This window comes from Meriones unguiculatus, chromosome 2 (genome assembly GCF_030254825.1).
Source record: "Meriones unguiculatus strain TT.TT164.6M chromosome 2, Bangor_MerUng_6.1, whole genome shotgun sequence".
Classification (NCBI taxonomy): Eukaryota; Metazoa; Chordata; class Mammalia; order Rodentia; family Muridae; genus Meriones; species Meriones unguiculatus.
The window spans coordinates 64,876,054-64,899,815 of NC_083350.1; the positions used below are offsets into that span (position 1 = coordinate 64,876,054).

At 39.0% G+C, this 23,762-nt stretch overlaps 1 protein-coding gene across 1 annotated transcript in view; it reads right to left on the reverse strand.

Annotated features, from left to right (window-relative positions):
- Asxl3 (ASXL transcriptional regulator 3) overlaps positions 1-23,762 on the reverse strand; it is a 118,460-nt gene that overhangs the window by 66,750 nt on the left and 27,948 nt on the right. Inside the window, 3 exon segments of the mRNA XM_060377626.1 lie at positions 5,944-6,107; positions 19,720-19,839; positions 20,849-20,966. Coding sequence (XP_060233609.1) covers positions 5,944-6,107; positions 19,720-19,839; positions 20,849-20,966 — 402 coding nt within the window.

Sequence of the window (23,762 nt, forward strand, 5' to 3'; positions counted from 1 at the left end):
GAAGTCACCAGGTCAGAAACATTCTGCAATGCACTTTCTAGACACTTATGGCTCTTTTAGAAAATAGAGCAAAAGGAGTATGAGGAGAAGAAAGAAAAGAAGGAAGAGGACAAAAAAAGAGAGAGAAGCAGGGGGCGTGTAAAGGGGAAGGTAGAGAAGTGGACAAAGAGGAGAAGGAGGAAGGAGAAAGTAACAACCCTTGAGGACTGCAGTGTTCCTGCTATGGTTTACTTATGGAACAGATCAGAGCAAAGGAGGTCAAGGCATGGGTCTGAAGGACAAGCCAAAGATACCTTACTTGCTTCTGAGGTAGGATAGAAATCCAAGGAAGTTAGAGGGATATAAGAAGGGTCAAGATTGGGCTCATTCAGGGTGGTGTAGCTGTAAACTGCAGATGAGAGGGGAGAAGAACTACGTTAACTTAGAGTCCAACGGAAACCTCACCAGGTGAAACAGGAATTCTAGAACAATTAGCACCGGCTGCTAAGGCCAGCCACACAGAGTGAATGTTTGATGCCTCCATACATATTTATGTTCATGTGGCAATGACCCAGGCTTAAGGCTTGAAGGCACATGATTTGGGTACACTGTTCCATAGAGGTGGCCTGAGAATGTCAAACTTAATTTTGTTTACACTAAAGGGATACAGCCTTTCAGGAGCCCATTTATCTTATCAGTTGCTCAGAAATTACCCCGTGATAAGTCAGTACTTACACTCCACCACAGGCCTGAACTATGTATGACAATGGTGAGAGCAATGAGCAGAGTTTCTCCTGTGCATCCTGCTTTATTCCAAGTACAGCCTTTCCTCTGACTCCTCCTGCTTAAGCCTATATTAAGGTATCTTTAATACAATCTCCAACTCTTCTTCATAAACTAACTACTTCTGAAGTCTTTTCAGAGTTCAAGTTCCCCTTTTGGCCTTAAAACTCTAGGGAAACTCCTCAGGCTGCTGGAGTTAACAGTGGGGAGCTCCGCCTCTTACAAAAGAAAACTCAATGTAGCCCCTCTTCTGAAGGTAAAGTTAGTGACATAGCAAGCATCCACGCATCCCTACTGTGCAGCCTTAAACAAAAACTTCTTAGAAACAAAACTTCAAAGTGACTGTGACCCTAATAAAACTGTACAGCTTCATGGCAAGAACAGTGAAACAGTTTGAGGAGCAAGGCCTCACTGAATCAAGCCTGTCTGTCATTTCCACTCTCTTGGCTGAAATCTTGGTTAGGTAAGAGATCAGGTGATCTCTGCAGTAACCATGATCATGAATCTTGGGGCTTTTGTTCTACGTACTGGGATAGATTCATTTTCGCCATGAAGGTGACTGAAGGGGCAAACATCTTTATCATCATCATCATCATTATTGTTATTCAGATAGTGATCCTATCACAAGGGGACTCATATTTAAAACATCAACTTGCTCACAAAATTCACTCATCCAAATAACACAATGTGTCCTTTATAATAGCTGAATCCCAAGATGAACAATGAAAACCATACCTCAGTTCACTAACTTCTATTATCTTATGTACCTGAACCAGTAACCTTCCCCCCCTTTAGGCTTAAGTCAGTTTAAGATGGGTTTTTCTGTTTCTTGCTGTATGTATGAAGAGTCAGTCAAACCAGATGTAACAATATAACAACACAATTAGAAGTAAATATGTTATGACTGGGGACGAATGGGCCTCTGAACAGAGGGGAGAAAAGACAGAAGGGCAGGAAGTTGGAGACGTTGTCTTCCTGGCAGCTGGCAGTGGCAAGACAAAGAGGGAGAGGTAGCTTTTTGTGTTTAAGGATGCAATCATCCAATGAACTCTGTAGATTCCCAAAGGTAGGGATCCTGCAAGGTTGTTTTAGGCTGGTAAGGAGGCAGAAATTTGGAATATTCAGGGAAGAAAAAAACATGAGAGCTAGAAATTTCAAGCTTTGGGTGGGAGTCTTCAACCACTAAAACTCCCTGGGATGTCATATAATTATGGACCCATCCACAGACTCAGGTAAACTGGTGACTCAGTAAACTGCAGACTCAGACTGCGTTCCCATGCCTTCCCCAGTCATTCTAGCCCAGGAAATTGGTCTTTGTTCCAGTCAGGAAACTTTAACCTAAACCCAGACAGCAGTACCTTAGGCAGTTTGTATCATGGCACATGCAGGTGACAGCATGAAGCCCACTTTGCTTAGAAGAAAAAGGAAAGAGGGAAAAGGCGAGAGTGAGAGTGGAAGAAAAAAAGAGGAAGAGGGAAGGGAGGCTGAAAGGGAATGAAGAGAAAATGTAGTCCAGATTTCATGCTTCCAAATGTTGATATGGCCAACAGCAGGCTATGCCCTTCGAAATTCTTGAAGATGAAGTTTCAGTTGTTTTCTGTACTTTCAGCAACCACACACTGTAGACGATCTGCCATATGCCTCATTCTGGGGTTAAAATATGTCCAGAGTTCTGTCCTGTCTTTATATTCCCAAAGCTAATGTCGAAGGTCTGGCCACTATCTCTTATCTCAACAACTGCACTGTCTGCAACCCAGTCCCACTTTGTCTGTCTTTCTGCTTGTCCCAACAATTACTTAATTACTTATAGATCTACTGGCTCCTTAGAGAGCATTGCATTTTGTTTATTAACCCTCTTGTCCTCCTCTACATCTAGGGACTAAAATATCTATGCAAGTAATTGTATGGGTGTGTGTGTGTGTGTGTGTGTGTGTGTGTGTGTATGACATTTCTCATTTGAAACATTTTTGATGCTTCCCATTGGTTTCACTCAATGCTCCATCTGTCTATCCAGCCTGCTACCAGGTCTTTAAGTTTACAGGGTAAGGTGCCCTTCTTCAGCATATCCTAGAATTCCTACATGGAATATCTCAGTCACACAGAAAGACTGAAGTCTACTGGACTGTCCTGTGGGCACTTTGCAAATGACATGTTTCCCCTCTGGAAGATGCTCTTTACTCAACAAGCACATTCCAGTGCTTTCAGGTTTAACCTCACCATTCTTCCCATTACAGAGTTTTCTTAATGCTGCATTTGAGTTTACTGTTTTCATCTTCAATGATTTCAGAAGACTTCTTACGCTTCTGTTTTGTCATTTATATGCCCCAGTCATCTTACTAAATTTGGTGTAGACCTATACAGCCATTAATCTTATTCCCTAATTATAATGAAAGGGCATTGTATGACCACATGAAGTTTTCTGCTTTGTTATGCCTACCCACACAACTCACTCTCACATAGTTTTTGCATTCATCAAGTAAACAACACTCAACACATGCTCTGTAAATATTTTTGAATAAATAATCTCCCAAAGGGGTAAATGTTATTCAAGAATGGGTATTGTGCCAAATTCATTTATATTTATTTCTTACAGTAGCTAGAAAAAAATGGAGTCATAGAAACTTCTGCAGCTTGAAAAAAATATCACGCTCATACCATGGTCTCTTGGGTTACTACATCCTTGGCTAAATCTAGGACAATTTGTTATTTCTTCATTCCACTAGTACTTACTGAGTATGTGGTGTAGGCTACTCCTTATTATAAACAACATAAATCACATACATGCCAAAGTATAGAAAACAACTGTATATGCTAATAAATGAATCTACAAACTTTTTCCCCACCTTCATGGGGAAAATGGGACTCTTGAATCCCATTCTCAAACAACTAAAAAGACTCCTCCTTATAGCTCCTCCCTATACCTTCCTTCACAGATTATGAAACAAAACTGCAATTATATTTATAGAAGAAGAAAGAGGAGGTAGAGGACAAGGACAAGGAAGAAGAGGAGAAGGAAGAAGGAAAAGAAGAGGAGCATGAAAAAAGGGATGGTGATGACTATATTTTTCTTTATTTTAAGTTTCATTGTCATTCCCCCAAAAACCCTCCAGTTTTCCACTTGGGGACTAAAATTATGTACTGATTTTTCCTGATTTCATGTTTCCCATGCTTGGCATTCTATTACAGTTCTAAGAGATTACTTTCTTGAAAATCAGTGTTCTTTCTGAAGAAACCTGATAAAACAAGGTCAGATGAAAGGGAAGGAGGTCCTCCCCAAGCAGTGGACTTGGAAAGGGGCAGGGAGGAGATGAGAGAGGGAATGGGAGGGGATGAGGGAGGGGGATATAGCTGGGATACATAGTTAATAAACTGTAACTAATAATAAAAATAAAAATAAATCAGTGTTCTTAAAATGACATGCGAGAGAAGGAAGATTCTATGGGAAGAGGAAGGCAACCAGTGTGACGTGGGGGCAAGGATCCAACAGATGACAGGGCAGGGATATGATAAACAATACTATACACATGTATGGAAATTTCATAAGGAAATTAATTTACAATCTGTATACACTAATAATGAGGGAGGAAAAGTTATCTAACAAAACCAATTACATGAGAATATTAGACTATACTCTATTCAGAAGACATAGGCTTTGACACTAGATAGCCCAGGAAAAGAGTGCAGACGGGTCAGCCTGATACTAAAGGAATCTCCCAGAATCCACTTCTAACGTCTTGACACAGTCATTTCTACTGTTCTTTGAACAACAGAGACTCTCATCAGTTTACTCTTGGTTTTGTTATCCTGGATCTCTCTTCTCTTGGTATTTATTTTTACCCATTTTATTCCAATGCTGTCTGTATCTGTAGGTTCAAGGAAAAATATTAAGATTGTCTCTTAATTAAGATTGTCTCATTTGCATTTATGCTTAGAAAAGCACTGTGGGATTTTATCGGTCTAAACTTGCCTGTTTTTCCTTGTGCTTTGGTGATTTGTACAAAGGACATTCATGACATAGGTATTGATTAAAAATTTGTTGTATATTAGCCTAAAGCATCTAAAACATAACAGAGTCCCAATAAAAGATTGTGATTATTTTTTCAACAGTGCAAACTCCCCCAATGAACTATATCTAAAGACAAATTAACATTTTTGAAAAGATGAAAACCTTAAAGAGTTATGTAGGGATTTTAACAAACTATTAATTACTATAATAAAATTTGCATGAAAAGAGGTGGACAGGTTAGGAGAAAAAGTAAACTATACAGAAAGATATTAAAATTATTTAGGGTAGTGTAGAATTATGGAATCAATGTTGCCTAATTCAGTGAACAGTTGGACTTATCCGTTCAACATATAAAATCATAAAGACACATACATTAAATATATAAACTGAAATATATGAACTGGAAAATACAGTGTCAGAATTTACTGAAATATGAATTACAGAACAATGAATATATTATGCCAATAAAAAAGAATCATAGAAAAATGTTTTCAAGATAGCACTTAATAATTTTTGTGACATTTAGTAAAAATTTATAAGAAGATTTTTTTTCTCTTCCTTAAGAGAACAGTTTAGAAGTTGATTGATGCCTCTTTTTCCATATCTATATTTGCGTTTCTTTACTTTAGAAGCTTTCAAAAATTATATTTAGGACATCTCTAGTTATAGCAAGAAGATAAAAGGTGATTATTTATAGGCATCATATTCTTGATGATAGGCTTGCAAAAAGAAAATGCAAACATAAATTTTAAATGCCTTTTGAAAAGAGTCAGAATAAAAAGATTAACATAATTTCTCAGAAACCCTGTATTTTTATTACCAAATCTCAATATTCCCTCCAGGCAAAGGAGCAGCTACTTCAAAGATTTATTTGATAGTGAGATGTTTGATTCTTCTTTTTCCTTTTCTAACGTGGAGAGGCCAGGCTTTCCTTCTACCATAGTGTGCTGTGATTTGAATTTTGAATAGTCTCATTAGTAAGAATTTGAAAAATAATAGTTCTGTTTTGGCAGGCTAAAGAATTAAACCAACAGCAGCAGTAACTAAACAGAATAAATAAATTATAGCCTACATTCTGCAAAAACGATCCACTTAGACACCAGTTGCCTTGACGACAGACCAGCCACTGCTAGGTCTGATGGGGACAGGGCTGGGCTGTGCAGAGCTCCACTTACCTGCCTGTCCACTTCTGGGAGCAGAAGCAGGAGGTACTGCTGGAAGTGCTGAGGGAAGGAGGCAAAGGTGTGCTTGTTTATCAGGGCCCTCAGGTTAGTGTTGACGAGGATAGATCCTGGGGTTTCTATGTCAATGTCCTCAGCTTTGGTCCATTTCAAGTGGCCTGTGGTGAAGAAAGAGGTATAAATTTACTACAGGATGAAAAAACATGTATATGTGTACTCACTGAACATTGTGTGTGTGTGTGTATAAACATATCCAGCAATATGTTTATTTCTATCACTTCTAAAATAATTTCCAGAGAAGAAATCAGAAAACAAAGCCTTTATTCATAAGATTTATATATGCCTTAGTTAGATTTCAATCAATATTTATTTGAGTCAGATTAGCACCATGTCCTAAAATAAAAAAAGCTCTGTAACTCTGAATGTCTTACTTCTTATTTGGTTTTGTTTTTCTGTAACAGGATCTTATAATGCAATCCAGGCATGCCTGGAGCTCACTATAGTTCAAGCTGACCTTGAACTTGTGACAATCCTCTTGACTAAGGCTCCTGGGTATGAGGTACAGGTAATCACAAACTGCAAATTGATCAGAAGTTTCAAAGCATTTAGAAGCATAAAGAAAAATATACGTATGTCGTCTAAGAGTTAACTTCAATAATAGCCGTACCTTGTTAAATGCATTAAACTCAGGGAGCTTAAAGATGCTCAGCAAATGCTCTCCTGCTGAACTGCACCTCTGCTCAGTGCTCTTAATTTTAATAAGCAGACAGCAGCAAAAGCAACTGTGTGCTCCCACCATGTTTCAGGCAGTGAAGTAAAAGCACAGATAATTTTACAAGGTTTCTATTCAAGGTGTTTTCTGAAATTGATAATTTAAGAAACAAATGCTGATAAAAATTACAGACGCGACATCTGAAGGGCTGAGTACATTTGTTTTTCTCCAGATCATTCCACATTTCAGGGCGCTCTGGTGTCCAGTGGCATCTGTGTGCACACTTCCTAACTGGAGAGCATCACAAGCGAAATGCGATTCATCATAAGCTACTGAGAGCTGACATGTATGACAGAAGAACTGTTTGGCACTTGAGCTACCTATTATTCTAGAGTATGCTCCGAGTTGGACGTCAGTACAGTATGGTCTCTAAGCTCACCCTAACCCAGTGCTTGTCCTGCTGAATACAGCTTTGCTAGAATACAGTCATTCCTGGTTTTTCGATTGTTCTACTCTGCTCTTGCAACATGGTCCATAGTGGAAGAGCTGCAGCAAAAACTCAGTGCAGCGGCATAAAGTCACTGCCACTACTTTATTTGCTCATCCTTTACAAAAACAAACAAACAAACAAACCAAGAAGGTGTTGATCTTTGTTTTAAAGGATTAAACACATTAAGACTGCACACAAAAGTGCAAGGAATGTCAGTTAATTTGTGAGTCTCTGTGTTAATCGGGACCGAAAAAAAAAAGTAAACAAAAAGCTTCTTTGAAAAGGATTGAGAAAAGAGGCAGTATAATATTGTGTTAATTAAGCAGGATAATAGTAATAGAGCCTATGTCTACCCAGCCATGGGAACTGACCCAACTGACATTATCAGGTGTGAATTCTGTCTTGTGGAGTGGACTGAAAAACTATTGGCATTTGACGACTGTTGAAAGGAAGGTGTTTGGTTTTGATTTTTTATTTTTAGTGGTTATAAACTCAGATAGGCTTCCCATGTTCTATATGATGGTCCTATCCCCATGTGTATGTAGATAACACTGGGAGGACTTGGCAGGTTTGAAAAAGAACATATGAACATGAAAAAGAAAGATGGTGGTAGTGGCATATGAGACAAGTTGGAGGGAGTTATTTGAATGGGTTTGATCAAACTATGATACTATATTGAAATTCTCAAACAATAAAATTAAAAATAAAGAAACTCAGGGACTGTTATCCATAGTCAGAATGCCCATCCATAGTAATTTCAGAATAAGAAAGGCAGAGGGTGGCAGAAAGGTGATACTTAAAACCAACGAGTGAACATTTAATATAAGCGCTCACAGCTAAAGCAGAAGAGCAAATTTCATGGAAAAAAAAGTGTACTTATTCTTATTTCCACCTGAGTTGAATTCTATCCAAACCTCAAAAATAAAATATCTTTTCAGCCATTTATTCCATGAAATAATCATCAGGAACAGCAATGAGATGAGTAGGAAGCTTAAATAATTAACAGAGAGAGTGTGTTAACGTCACAGGACCCAGGATAAAGTAAAAACAAACTTAGAATGTCATTAGTGGCTGTGATTTTCAAGTGGCAACATCCAAGAACATTTAAATATCCTGAACAGAAATTCTATTCTTAAGCAATCCTTGCTGATAGAGCTGCTACTGGTTGTTACTGACAAAGAATTTCTACCAAAGAAGGAAATCAGCAACTGTGGCAGCAATGGTGAACCAAAAGTCAAATAACTATGACTGCCTCTATATTAATGCTAATTGTAGAACAACAATAATGACAAACAGAAGTTCAAATAAAGCAGAACTAAGTTAGGTATATGAAAATAAGAAGGTACATGTGAAAGAAGAATGTATGCACAGCACGGCACTGAGAATGAGTTCCTCTACAGGAGCCTCAGAAGAACATAGAAAATACAAATTTCCAGATTGATGAACAGAAGGAAAAACATCAGTCAAACATCAGGCATTGAAGAAGGAAGAAAAACTAAAATTAAGTTCGAGAAAATTACTACAAACATAATTAAATTTTTTATTAGAGTTAAAATGTAAGAAGTCCAGATACCTACTATTTTCAATAGATAGTTAAAAAAAATTCACCTAGATAAGCTAAAAAATACTAGCATATTTAAAACAGCAAAAAAAGAAACAACACAATATTGACACAGACAAGATGGAACACATGTAGGAAACATCACTGAGAATGAAATTGACCATCCCTTCCATGTGTAAGAAATAATGACCTGAACTTCTGAATACACACGGCAGCCTCAAAACACAAAGCTGAGAGAAATAGGAAAACAAACTGTCATTACAGTGGCAGGAGAAGCCTCAGCCGACGTGGCTAAAAACTAACATATCAAGGTATAAAAGGTAATTTGAAAACACAGAAAGCCTTCATAAACCAGCACCTAAACTCATGCAATAAATTGAACACAGAGAACTATACTAAGCTATTAGATGCAGGCGTTGTGCTATTTGTCACTCAAGGAACAGCAAGGAAGAGGATTGACTGGTGAATCTCAACAAACACTGAACTGGATCATAAACTCTCTCTCTCTCTCTCTCTCTCTCTCTCTCTCTCCAAAAGAAAGGAGTTAATCTTAGCTTCACAACACAAGGCCAGGAAACCTTCAACCTTCCCCCACCTCTAATATATGTTTGGATAATCCAAGGAGTCTATAGTTCTTTAGAAGTCAAAGAAAATTACAGTATTTATAAAATTCTGCTCAATTTATTTAAAAACTAAATTGTCTGTTTTAGAGTGAAGAGAAAAGAGTTTGAAAATTCATGACTTAAGAGCTCAAGTCACTCAGTTGCTGGCTCTCTGCTCACCTCCCCCTGAGGGGTAGACAGCCTTACCAGGACACAGAGGAAGACAGTGCAGCCAGTCCAGATGAGACCTGATAGGCTAGGGTCAGAATGGAAGAGGAGGAGGACCTCCCCTATCAGTGGACTGGGGAAGGGGCATGGGAAGAGAGGAGGGAGGGAGGATGGGATTGGGAGGGAATAAGGAAGGGGGCTACAGCTGGGATATAGAGTGAATAAACTGTAATAAATAAAAAAATAAATTAAAAAAAAAAAGAGAGAGAGAAGATACCACCATCTTCACTGAGGTGAAATCCGGGCAGTGTTTCCTCAAAGTCAGCACATGTAAGCTATGTTCAGAGGTGGCCAAAGTTGTGCTGTGTGCTGCAGCCAACCTTGGTCATGTGTAAGAGCCCCCTCAGTGGTACTGCTTTGAAGGCCCAGATTGAAGGGGCCGTGTAGAGGAGTTGAGACTTATGAAGAGAGCCCAGGAGAGGCTGTTGGTGAAGGTGCACCCAGCTGCAGCAGAAGACCCCAGCACTTTGTAGATGACAGTAGTATGGTGACCTCCAAGAACAGTGTCAGTGGAGTGGAGCTGGTAGAGGGCAAGCTGTGTGTGCCCTTTGGCTATGTGTGCCCTTTGGAGGGGCCCTGAAGGCTGAGAGTGAATTCCAGACACTGGACATTGAGTGATTTACACTGTTAGACTTTAGTTTCCCTGTGATCTGACTATAACACTGCCCCAGTTCTTCTCTCTTGAAAAGAGAAAGTATTTAACTTTTTTTTCCAGTCTTGTTTTTCTTTTTTTTTTCTTTTGTACAATTTTTTCCAGGTTCCTGCTATTATTTTTTTATTATTATTATTTTTCTCAACCATGTTTGTAGCAGCTTTACTTGTAATAGCCAGAACCTGGAAACAATCCAAATGCCCACCAATGGAGGAATGGATGCAGAAATTGTGGTACTTTTACACAACAGAATACTACTCAGCAATTAAAAACAAGGAAATCATGAAATTTGCAGGCAAATGGTGAGATCTAGAAAAGATCATTCTGAGTGAGGTACCCCAGAAGGAGAAAGACAAACATGGTATATACTCACTTAAATATACCTATAAAATATGATAAACATACTAAAATCTGTACACCTAAAAAAGATAAACAAGAAAGAGGACCGGGGGTAAGATAATCAATCCTCACTTAGAAAGACAAATGGGATGGACATTGGATGTAGGAGAAAACAAGTAACAAGATAGGAGCCTACCACAGAGGGCCTCTGAAGGACTCTACCTAGCAGTGTACCAAAGCAGATACTGAGACTCATAACCAAACCTTTGGCAGGGTGCAGGGAATCATGCCAAAGAAGAGGGAGTTAGATGTTGAAAGGATGGGAGCTCCACAAGGACCAAATATATCTGGGTACAGCGGTCTTTTGTGAGACTGTTTCTCCAACCAAGGACCATGTATGGATATAACCTAGAACCTCTGCTCAGATGTAGCCCATGGTATCTCAGTATCCAAGTGGGTACCCTAGTTAGAGGAACAAGAACTATTTCCAACATGAACTCAATGGCAGGCTCTTTGACCTCTCCCTCCCCTCCAAGGGAGGAGCAGCCCTGCTAGACCACAGAGGACAATGCAGCCAGTCCTGAAGATATCTGATAAACCAGGGTCAGATGAAAGGGGAGAAGGTCCTCCCCTATCAGTGGACTTGGAAAGAGGCAGGGAGGAGATGAGGGAAGGAGGGTGAGATTGGGAGGGAATGAGGGAGCAGGATACAGCTGGGATACAAAGTTAATAAACTGTAACTAATATTTAAAAAGTTAACTTATTTTTTATTTTATAGAACCCCATAGTTGAGATATTTTTGATTTTAAAAGATGCTGAATTTTTTTAAGTGTTTGAATTTGGAAGACTGTGGGACTTTTTAAGTTTGCAAAATGTTTTATATTGTGCTGTTTATATTAATGTGTGATCCTGGAAATGAATAAGAAACACAAGGTTGTAGCTTTACAGGAATGTGTTTGCACATCAAATTGACAAGGAGTCAATTGTCCCGGCTAGTTTTATGTCAACTTGATAGGAGCTCAAGTTGTCTGAGAGGAGGGAACCTATACTGGGAAAATGCTTCCCTGAGATGGGGCTATTGGCATGCAGCTTGTAGGAAATTTTAATTGGTGACTGACTAGAAGTGCCCAGTCCATTTTGCCTGGCAGTTCTAGCTTCCATAACAAATCAGGCTGAGCAAGGCAGTAATCACCACTCCTCCACGGCCTCTGTATCTGTTCCTGCCTTGACTTTCCTGACCTGTTTGAGTTCCTCTCCTGACTTCCTTCAATGATGAACAAGGGTTATGGAAGTGTAAGTCAAATAAACTTTTTCCTACACACACACACACACACACACACACACACAAACACACACACACACAAAACAACAATAAAAAAAAACAGAGCTCAAGTCATGAATTTAATAAATAAATCATTGAATAAAAACTCAACTAAGGAGTTAATAATGTAAAAAAAAATAAGAGTAGAGGTCAATGTGGTAGAAAAGAACAATGATGATTATCAATATAGAAAGTTTGTATTGTTTTAACGGAGCTAATAAAATTAGAAATTCTCAGAAGAAACTGCATAAATGTAAATAGTAATGAAAATGGGGGCATGATTCTAGGTACAGGACTGGTTTAATGGGGCAGATATAATTAAAAGCATTTTTTTATGAACAATACAGTATTTCGAATTTTTGAGCACTATCGCTCAATAAAGATCCACTGATTTTATCATATGCACATATTCATGTGTGGGAGGTGGTAGGCTTGCATGTGGGTGCAAATGCACATGTGTGCGCACTTGTGGGGAAATTAGTGTCTTCCTTAACTGCTCTCCACCTCATATGTTTGGGACAGAGTCTCTCAGGGAGGATAGAGAAGCAACAGTTGAGGCTACATGACAGTGAGGCCCCAGAGCCTTCTGGGAACCGGGATTACAGATGCTTTCATGGCTAGCTTCTGACATGAGTGTTGGAGATCAAACTCAGATCCTCAGGCTGGTTTAAGAAGTACTTATCTACTTACCCAGATCCCCAAGCCCTAAACCATTTTAAGTTTATACATTTCCTAAGTTAACTTTAAGATAGGAAATAAAGTTAAACATAAAAATGTTTTCAATAGGCTTTCTCACACATGCATATAATAAGCACAATATAAATGGCTTACTAATTAATGAAATGGAGTGTGGGAAACTTTACCTTTGTCCTAAACTCTGTTAATGAAAGGAGAGGAGGAGGAGAAACCACCATCCCCAGTGCCACACAGTCACTTAGGACTAATCCAAAAAAAGATTTATGTCCAAAATGTCCACCTAAGTGAAGCTATGTTTTTTTCAATTCTGAAGAAAAGACAGAACAGATTAACTAAATTTGCTCTTATAGAGAATGTTTAATTCCATTTTAATTATCCTCACACATGTACTCTTAATTGGCTTAAGAACAATCCAATTATATATGATTGTCTTATCTCATTAAAGCTGGCACTGCACATCTCCCTACAGTGCCCACGCAAGGAAAAGTATGAAGTCACTTTAATGTCTAATTCCTAGACACTTAGCCCAGAGGGCCGTGGCAGCAGAGGCAGGCAGGGAAGACAGGAGAAGGCACAGTAAGACTGTGCTAAAGGGTACATTTTACGATAAAAATCATGGGCGTGTGCTGAGCCAAAGTCCTGGTCATTAATCCTCTGTTGTAATGTACTCAGAGAGTTCTGTGGTAACATACCACTTGGTCACATGCATTTGTGTATCAGGAGGGGTGTGCTGGCTTAAACACTTAAAGCAGTGTTTAACAATTCATTTCTCCCTTCTTCCCTCCCTCCCTCCCTTCCTTCTTTCCCTCTTTCTAACTTGTCTAATTGATGATCACTCCAAAATGAAAACACAGTTCTCTCCAACAGAGCCTCACTGGGGACACAAACCACCCCTGAGGCCAGGCTCCAAGCCCAGCGGTAGATGGCCAATAAACACCAAACTCACTGGTAGGGTCATTGTCCCATAAGGCTTTGACAAAGGAAGTTCTTTAATCTTACAGGTCCTCTGCAAAGATATCATGCCTTCTGGTTTTGTGTTTTTAGGGGATTCCTGTGCTTAGGAACGTGTCTCTGCATCCACATGTATATCTTGTGCTTTTTCTTTGGCTTTTTTTCTTTTGTTTCTTTTGTCCTATTCCAATTTGGTTTTATTTCATTTTAACTTACTGGTATTCTTTAAGTGCCTGTTTCACAAGGAGAGACAGATAGGGTGTGGATTCCAATGGGAGGGGAGCTGGGAAAATTGTTGGAGGAGTTAGGGGGGGAGGAAAAAAACAGAATCAAGATATACTGCATGAAAAAAAAAACCTGTATTTTCAATAAAAGAAAGAAAAACTCTTCTGTTTCTTATTTATTGTAAAATTAATTAAAGATAATATTTTTAATTAAAATAGGGTCCTAGTATATATAATCTCTGAGAACAATAGATAATATTCAACAATGCCAAATAATTTTCAGGAAGCACCGAAGATGTTTTGAATGTGGTATAGAATTATTATCCAAGTTTCATTTTTATTTTTCTGCATAAATTTATTTTTTAAAACATGAAACATTTTCTAAAACCAGCAGAGTTTTGCTTCTTCATTACAAAAAGATTAAATAAAAAAAATAATGTTGGAATGAATCCCAGAAGTTGGGCTCATTGAGGACATTATTAAAACTCCCTCAGAGACATCCATTAAAAGCTTGAGCTTGTTTAGCAAGCACTTCCACACTCCTACTGGGTGACTGCGTAGGAAGGAACAATTAAAAACTAGTTTAGGTCAGTGACCCTGAATTTAAGTCACTTACATTTTAGCTAGGGGGAAGATACGCGAAATTAAGAAACACAAAAGAGTGGAAGGGGGGAAAAAGCCAATGGAGAAGATAGGCAGCTGAAGCATTTTCCACAGAATATGACATTGGTAGTTGGGTATGATTTCATCTTGTGGCACCCAGAGAGCCCTTCATGACAGTGACCTCTAATGCAGCTTCACCTGCTGTAGTGGTGATATGATACATGCTGTCAGTCCTAAAGAGGGTTGTGCCTATGGAGATGGAGGGTGACTGTTTCTGCTAGCTCAGCAGTAAACTCCATACTTCTTTGAAATTTGTTTATTAATTAAAAGAAATACAAAAGAAGCAACAAAAGGGTACTTTGAAGAGCCTTCACTTAGTATGCACTGAGGGAGTAAGCTGATGTTTTACAGTTGTCTTAGAGACTCACAGGAGGAGCTAGAAATGAGTTTATCCTTTGCTGAGATGGACATCAAAATAACCAAGTAGGCAGGAAAAGCATTTCAACCCCATTTATAGCCATGCCTCTCGATCGATCTCCATACGAGGTGGTGATTTGGTAGTCTAGCATGGACTGTTACAATCGTTATCAAGGCCTGCAGATACTGATAATATATGCCTAAGTATATAAGAACCTTGTTCTCGACCATGCTCAATTTAGACATAGGAGAGCAATCAACAAAGATTGGTTTTGTCTTGACTGTAACATCATCAGGAAAACACTAGTTTGAACCATTACTTTTTTTCAGCTGCCTTGACTTGTACCACCTTCCCAGACATGTTCAGAGAAATGCACAGAAAAAACACAGTCTCCACATATGACCTAGGCCGAAAGCAAAGGCATGAAACAAGAAAGCCACATCAACAGTAGTGGGTCTCCATAATGATGGCGAGATTCCCTTCAGTGCTAACTACTGAGGGCTGTGACAGCCCGTCGATTGTTTACTGCTGGCATTATGATAGCATTGTGCAAGCCAAACCTTCTTCCAGGGTAGGTGGACATATGGAATGACACTCAAACCCACAGGGACTCTTTTACTGCAGAGAGTTCTTAGAAAAACGTACATGGCTGCAGTGTATACTTGGCTAATTCATTAGATTCCAAGAAAAACGTATACCTGTATCTTGAACAGGGTGAGTATCATTCAATTCTAAAAAACCAAGTAATTGCAAAAGAATCAGAGGAACCTCATGGAAGATAATTAGATGTGACTTTTTAATCCCACCAAGGGAATCTCACCAGGAGAATGAAAATTTAGATTTATACTAGAAAGTCTAATTTTTACCGAATTTTGTTTTAGCATGACTAATTTAGATTAGAAAAAAAACTAACGGTATATGTTCTAATTTAGAACGGTTTTAGCACATAAGAACTTGTATGCGGCTACCCCTATGGAGATAAGGTGAGGTAAATTCAATCCTGTTCTAAGACTAAAATGCGTCTGAGTCAGGTGGGAGAAATGAATAGGGTGGTGCTCGCAGCTGGCTGGGAGAGGGCTTTAGGGGAAGAAGGAAGAACCGTTTCTGCCCCAACCTCCTCATGCATGTCACACCCACTCACTACTACACAACAAATAAATAAATATAACAACGAGTGTAAAAAGCATACGTTAAAAATCTGAATGATACTGTTTGTGTGAAGGGGGTTAGCCTTAAGCTTCTTTCCTCCGCGTCTCTCCATTTTTCATTTATACTGTTGGCATATGTTAGAAAGTTAGTGAGCACTGCCAACTTATGGCTGGATATACTTGTACATGGGTTCATAAAGAACGTTCTTCTTTAAAGACACAGATTCATCCAGGGAGTTACAAGTCACTGAAGACTTGCTTCTTTACTGACTGACTTACTTGCACATTCGGTTGACAAAGTTGCTCATTCATTTATCCAATATTCTCTCAGCAGCTACCAAACAGAAGGTACACAAAGGGTCTGAGAGGGATGTCAAGGATGAGCAGGACAATCTCCCGTCTCAATGATCCAGTGGCACTGTGATGAGGAGAGTACCCAACTTCCTGACTCTAAGGGGATCGCTTTAAAAATCCCCATCTGGGCCAGGAAAGTGACTCAGCAGGTCACAATGTGGCTCAACATTCCTGAAGGCCTGAGTCCAACCCTCTGGAACCACCTGGTGGAAGAGAAACAACTTCCAGGAGTTCTCCTCTGACCTCCACGTGCATTTCATGGCTTGCATGTTCTTACCCACCACCTCCCAACAAATAAATAACTATAATATAAAAATTAAAAAGCCTGGATGAGGTGGTTTGCCTGAAGATGGTCAGTCTGAACTTTTCTCCACATCTCTCCATTTTTTTTTTCTTTTTGTTTATACTGTTGGCTATATTAGAAAGTAGTGAGTGCTGCAGCTCCATTTGCACAAAGTCACTCTCTTTAGCTGCTTGCTACCTTAGTCAGTCAGGGTTCCTTCCCAGTCATCACCGGCTGTACATGTTTGACAGGTTTCTACTGGAATATATTTATTTTAAATCCCACTATTTTTCTTTTTGTCTGATGGAGAATTGGCCAAGAGACCTTGGAACTGCTAGCTCTCCTTCCCCATGCAAGTAGAGTGTTTGCACTTAACACTTAGGTAGACTCTTCACATCATATAGAGGGAGGTTGTTCCTCAGTGACAAGGACAGCCCCCGGATGCAGGGTCAACGACCTGTCATTCAAAGTCTGTCTGAAATGAATGGTTCAAGTTGGAGATAAAGGTCCCTTAGCCTCCATCTTAGCTGTGATATTTACAAGGAGACTCTGTAACCTAAGGCCTCAGATCGATTTCTTTTAACTGTAGGATGGAAATCATTGCATTCTGTAAAACTAAAGACTTAAGTGAGACAAATTATATCAAAATTTAGCCACATGAGTTCAACTAAAAGGCCACATGAGGCTATTTGAGGTCCGGGATAGCTTCTAGTGCAGCACAGCATGAAGCCATAACATCAGTTAAAATATGATGGATCTTCTTGTACCATGAATATGTGGCTCTTGAATTTAAACTTTGCAAAGGACAACGCCCTGTCCCAACGTGAAAAGGTTGACACATCTGGCCAACTAGTCCATTATGAACTATGACTCTCTGCCTTCCTCTCAGAAAACAACATTATTGCATCTACTATTTCGTTCTTTTATGTAACAGAACCATCTAAGAGACTAGTCCACACAAGAACTAGTGAGCTGTCCTTGTGAGCTGGCCAGGGGTGTGCAGGCTCTGTCTTTCAGTGACTCTCAGGGTAAAACAACAACAGTAAACAATAAACCCCAAAGCAATTCTGATTCTCTCTCCACTGGGGTGTCGACTTCAAGGTGACAACTGTGACACAGGGGATCCTGATAAAAAGGATCCAGGCCTGGAGCTCCTGATAACACAGCAGAACCAAAGCCAGGCATGCCGAGCAAGAGCGTTCTTAGCCTTGAACTTAGACACTGTCTTTGTATGTCATTTATTTTTCTGTAGTGGATTATTAATTAATCAATTAATTAATTTTGAGATAATGTCTTACTATGTGCTATGTAGCCCTGGCTGGCTTCAACTAACAGACTTTGTCTGCCTCTACTTCATTAATACTGGAATCAAAGTCATTCACTGCCCGACCCAGCTTTGTTTTCTTTTGTGAAATGTTCTTGCTATGTAGCCATGGATGTCTAGGTTTTCCCTTCCTTAGACTGGCAAAGCTCCAGCCTCAGACTTCTGAGTGCTAGGATTACAGAGCTAGACTGCCTGGCTAGAACACTCTTTTTAATTAAGTATCACTGATCTTTGACTCATACCTGGGTTGGTCATGAGAATGAATGAATACATATGTGTGTGTAGATGTGGCTCAGATGTTGTTCTGTGCCTGTCACTGAGAATTTCCCATCTTACAAGTTACTTAAAGCACTTAGAGAGGAAAAAAAAAACTATTAGTGTGTATGTGTGCATGGTGATGGCCCAACACAGACAGACACATCTGGGGTTATAGGAAATAACTATAAAAGCCTTAGAAATGGTGGAAAACAGATACCTATGCCATATTAAAGGCTTAAATTAAAAATTGCTACTTCTTTCCCATAAAAGAAGATCCTTTCCCATAAAAGAAGATCTAAGACTCTACTACATTAGTAGATTCTATTTCAATGCATTTTAGTGAAAATGTTACTGCAGTAGGCAGTAAATAAAAACTACCAAACTAATCAATCAATCAACCAGTTAAAATCAGACTGAACTTAACAAAAAGAAAAACTATGCAAGGAGTCCTACATTGCCAAGTGGGTGACATCGACAGTAAAAAGTTCAGGTCACTAAGTTCATGGTTTCTGCCAACCACTCTGTCAAAATACGGGGCCATGGGAACTAACACACACACACACACACACACACACAGCTCATGTAGGTATGTGTGCACATGTTGTATGTAGAGGCCAGAGACAGACAGGTAATATCGACTTGGATTGTTTTCACGTCATCTTTTGGGGACAAGGTCGTTCACTGAACACAATGCTCACTGACTGTTAGATTGGATGACCAACAACTTTCTGATCTGCCTCTTTCTATCCCCACTCCCCATTAGTTCTAGGGTTACAGATAAGCGAGAACACGAGCATGCCTCATGCAGCCACTGGGGATCTAAACTTGGATCCTTACATTTTTTTGTTGCAGGCACTTAATCAACTGAGCTACTTGAGCCCTACACCACGCTCTCCAGATATTCTAAAGCTCTAGGTTATACCATCATTATCTCTATTCACAGGTGAAATCAGTGTATCCAGGTCCCTAAACAAGGTGTGTATACGGGGGTGGAGGGATAGAGTTACACTAGTTAGCTCAGGAAACACTCAATGTTTGTCTTAATTTTCATACACTGTACACTACTTGCAGGTCCTTAGTAAGGCAAAAGGCAGTATTCAGAAAAAAAAATCACTGTTAATAGCAAGACCTTTGGACAGTGTCCCCTAAACCTCTCGGAAATTGTACACTCTGTTTGATAGACAGGTATTACTGAATATTTCAAACATCTCAAATAAAAATCAGATCCCATGACAATGAATTCCCCAATTAAACTCATCTTTCCCAAGAGCTTCATTTTTCTCAGTCTAGAATATTCCAATAGAAGGAGGCCACAATATAATGCTGTGCACCAGACAAAACCCTAACAGGACAGGTAATTAGTTGAATAGACATTTTGCTTTAATTTTGCTGTTTATCCTGTACTTTATCCAATATCATCACATTCCATTATACACTTGAGACATAACTTCAACTATGATGCTTCTGAATTTAGCATTTTCTTCTGTTTAGATAAATGAAGGCTATTTTCAGTTTCCTTGTTTAACCACAATAAATAAATAAATAAATAAATAAATAAATAAATGAAAGTTCTGTATTTTAAAAGACACACATCTCTGATACTCACCTAAACCAGACTTTTTTAGGCGTTTTAAGTGCTGATTTGTTTGCTTTCCAGGCGGAGATTTTTGCCCATGTTTCATTTCTTTATCTGAACTGTCTGCTTCCCCATTCTTAGACTCAGATCCTAAAAAAGGAAATAGTTATTATGCCATTATCTTTCTCTCCCTGTCCTTGACAAGAAACATCTAAAATTGTTTTAAAAACCACAGACATAATCTCCTTCTTCTTTTCCTGACTTAATATACTACCTTACCCACAATCTGATTCCACTATTGGATATAAAAAGAAAAGGCCAATAAATCAATCAACCTGGACAAAAAGCAAGAGCAGATGGCCTCACAGCAGAGCTTGACATGCAGTCACTGATCAAATAGCTTTTAAATAAAAGAGTTGGGTCTTTTGTAAAAACACATGAATAAGCTTCAACACTAAGATGCCACTTAGAGTTGATATCAGAGAGAGAGAGAGGGAGAGAGAGAGAATAGGAAGTAGAAGAAATGGAAGAACCAGCCCTTAATCAACAGCTATATGCTGAAGCAGAAACAGAAAATGCAAACACTAGTCCAGAATGAATGCAACAGTTCACAGCTGATAAAGTGACAAGAGGTAAATTAGGAGAGGAGGCCAGGGCTTCATGGAGGTGAGAAGAATGTTGCAAGAACACAGACTCATAAAGGATTCTGGGCTTTGCAGCAAGTGCTGAAAAACAAATTCACACTCAGAGAAAAACTGCTTTTGATGGTGTTACACACCAGCATGAGGTCCAGAACTCAAGTTCAACATTCAAGAGAAAGGTAAAGCAGGAACAACAAACCCATCATACCAGCACCAACATCCTTACATGTACTGACATTAGCAAATCAAGTCACTAGATGACAAATGGGCTGGTGCCTTTAAGATACAACAACTGGGAGATGCTCTGCATTTTTAGATCAATGAGAGAGTCAAAGATAGGTACACACATAGAATACATCTGTACATGAAAAGTATATGTACATAGGTATAAAACTAAATCTCACACAAAAGTATCTTTTTCAATTTCAAAAGAGGAAAAGGAATCAAGCCATCTCTCTCCATGAGGAAGACTCCTCCAGGGAGAAACTGGCCAAGCATACAATATTTTAGCTCTTTACCTGAAGGCGAATCGGACTGCTCATCAGACACCTTTAATGGTGTCAAGACAACTCGAGGGACAGTCTTGTTCACCATCATTGAGACTCCATTTCTTCTTTTCTGCTGCTGCCTCAAAGCCTATAAAACACAATAATAAAATATAGCATAAAAATGCATCCACAGTGATTTCTGGTGATTGAATTACATAATCCCCTTGCTCATGTCTGTCTTCAATTCCACAGAGCCCCTGATTTGTCAGGATTCTTGGTAATCACCTTTCTCCATTTTCCCTCAAAAGCATAAAATTGGGCTTTGGTAAAGTGGTTTAAGCTGAGACCATTTTCGCTCTAATTCTGATAACAAAACACCATGGAATGGTTTATTCTACCTTAGCAGAATGGCTTGAAAGCCGGCAGAACTTGATACTAGGGCTCCCAAGTAAAATAAATGTAAAATAAATGTTTCGAAACCAGGATAAAAATATATGTGTCTGCACTTCTCTCGCAGGTGCTCCGTCTCCAGTGCGCTGCTCAGTCAATCAGTTAACACCGAGTGTCATCAGTATGTACGGCATGCGAGAACTACTGTATCGATGCATTCACCGAGCCGTGGGGAGCGCTGCACAAAATCACCGAACATGGCAGGAATCATTTATTTCTGTGAAGGGAATCAGTCCTAATCTTGGAAAGCTTGCAGCCCTTGGCTTCTGTCTGCTTGACTTTGGTATTAACCTTCAGAACACGAACATGACGGGGTTTGGGCAAATCCAAGGGGAAAAAAAATAGATAGGAGAGTAAATCTCTTCAAATGGGGATGCCTTGTGTTTCATAAACGAATCTGACATGGTGATGATAATATAATAAAAGGCATTTTAAAGTTTTGAAATACAGTTTTATCTAGCGGATCACGTTATGTAGAAAATTACCTGTAATAAAAAGGGTTATAAGCACACGAAACAGGAAGAGCCATTAAAACCTGAAGCCGCAGGAATGCTGAAATTCCTCAAAAGGTTAAAAGGCTGGCCACGGACTGTCTCAGACCTTTTTATTCCTGGATTCTGTGCAATTTCCACTAATTTTACAATGTCTCGGTTATATGATTAATGTGTTACGAGCAACAGTTGTCACAATCTCCGGAAATATTGCTTTGACTGTATATTCCTTGGCTGTCAAAACCAATGTGATTTTATTTACACAGGGTATGAGCTTTATGTTTGACTTGTTGACCACTAGATTTAGAAATCACTTAATTATTGAAATGAAAAACTAATCCTCACGGAGAGGACAAATGGCAAATTCAGATGAGATTTAAAGCCACACGACAGAGAGAAGAGCTGGAGAATTTATTATAAATGATACATTTATTACAGATAGCATGCAAGGATTCTTATATTTATTGAGTTTTTGTGAAGTCCCAGGCACTGTCAAGGAACCTGGGATACAAAGATTAATATGATGCCATCCTTCTCACCATTAGTCTGCTGTCAATAGTATATTTAACGAGGTCATATGTGCTATGAAGCATTTAAGAATTTTCTTTCTTCAAGCTGTATATATATAATTAGACATAAATTGTGTAACATACTTGCATAAATCTTCCTAGTCTTTTACATAAGAACTCAAAGTACTCTATAGACATTAACCTAACAATACGAGAAAATTAGGCAAAGCAGTGCTTCCAATTATAACTAAGGCTTTCTTCACCCACTGTTTAAATCTCCATAAAAGAATAAAAGCAGCCAATAAATACAGCAATGAAAATCTATGAGTCCATGTGTCACGAGTTTCAATTCCACTAAGCGAAATATTAACCTTCTTTAGGTGCACAGATTTTAATATGTTTATCCTATATTATGTTGCTAATATCCACTTATAAGTGAATATATACCATATGTGTCTTTCCGCTTCTGGGATACCTCACTCAGGATGATCTTTTTCTAGTTCCTACCATTAGCATGCAAATTTACCATATCAGTGGACTAGGAGAGGGTCATGGGAGGGTGGGATTGGGAGAGGACAACGGAGGGCACGAGGGGGGGTCCTACAGCTGGGACACAAAGTGAATAAATTGTTATAAAATTTAAAAGTTAAAAATATTAACCTTCTAAAAATATCCTCTCTCTGTGTACACAAACGTGTACATGTGAAGTTAGGGGATTTATCATGGAAAGTGTTGATTAACTGCAAACAAGAGCACTAGTTATAATGGTATAGACGTGTAATCAGAAAGTCAAAGATGCCATGCTTCTTTTCTAATCTGTGGTCAATAATAATAATAATTTAATAACTGGATAGATACCATGACAGATAAAATGCAAGAATAAAAGTCATGGCTACTGTGAATTATTGTCAGGTAAGGATAAAGAAATGCTAACATGGAGTCTATTCAAATGCTATTTCATAAATACAGATGTTTAAACAGTACCTCTCAACATAGTATTTTTAAAAATAATGAAAGGACTCACTCTGCACTGCAGGCAACACAAACTACACAGCTATCACAGAAGAAACAAAACTGTTTTAAGTGTACGACTGAGAGACCAAAGGATTAAAAATCAGTGGCTATTATTTTAAAGTTTAAAGCACAGGCCTGAACTAAGGCCAGCCAAATGGAGATATGTCCAGTCTTAATGCCCTGAGGGGAAGAACTAGCCTTACTGCATTCTTTTCCTGCCCACTAGAGCTAAAGTTGCTAGGAAACTGGCCCATCCCCTTAGGGAGGGACACCAGATCATTAATGGTTTGGGCATCTTCCTATAGCCAATCAATTTAAAATGCAACATCATTTTGTGTTTCGAACAATAGGTACTTGCCAGGCAGGAGTCCCCCCCTCCCGCACCACCCCCCTCCCCGCTTTGGGCACACTGGGAGGGACCAGAATCTTTAAATCACCCAACTAACTGGAGCACAGGGCTCTAGGCTCTCACAGTTTTGG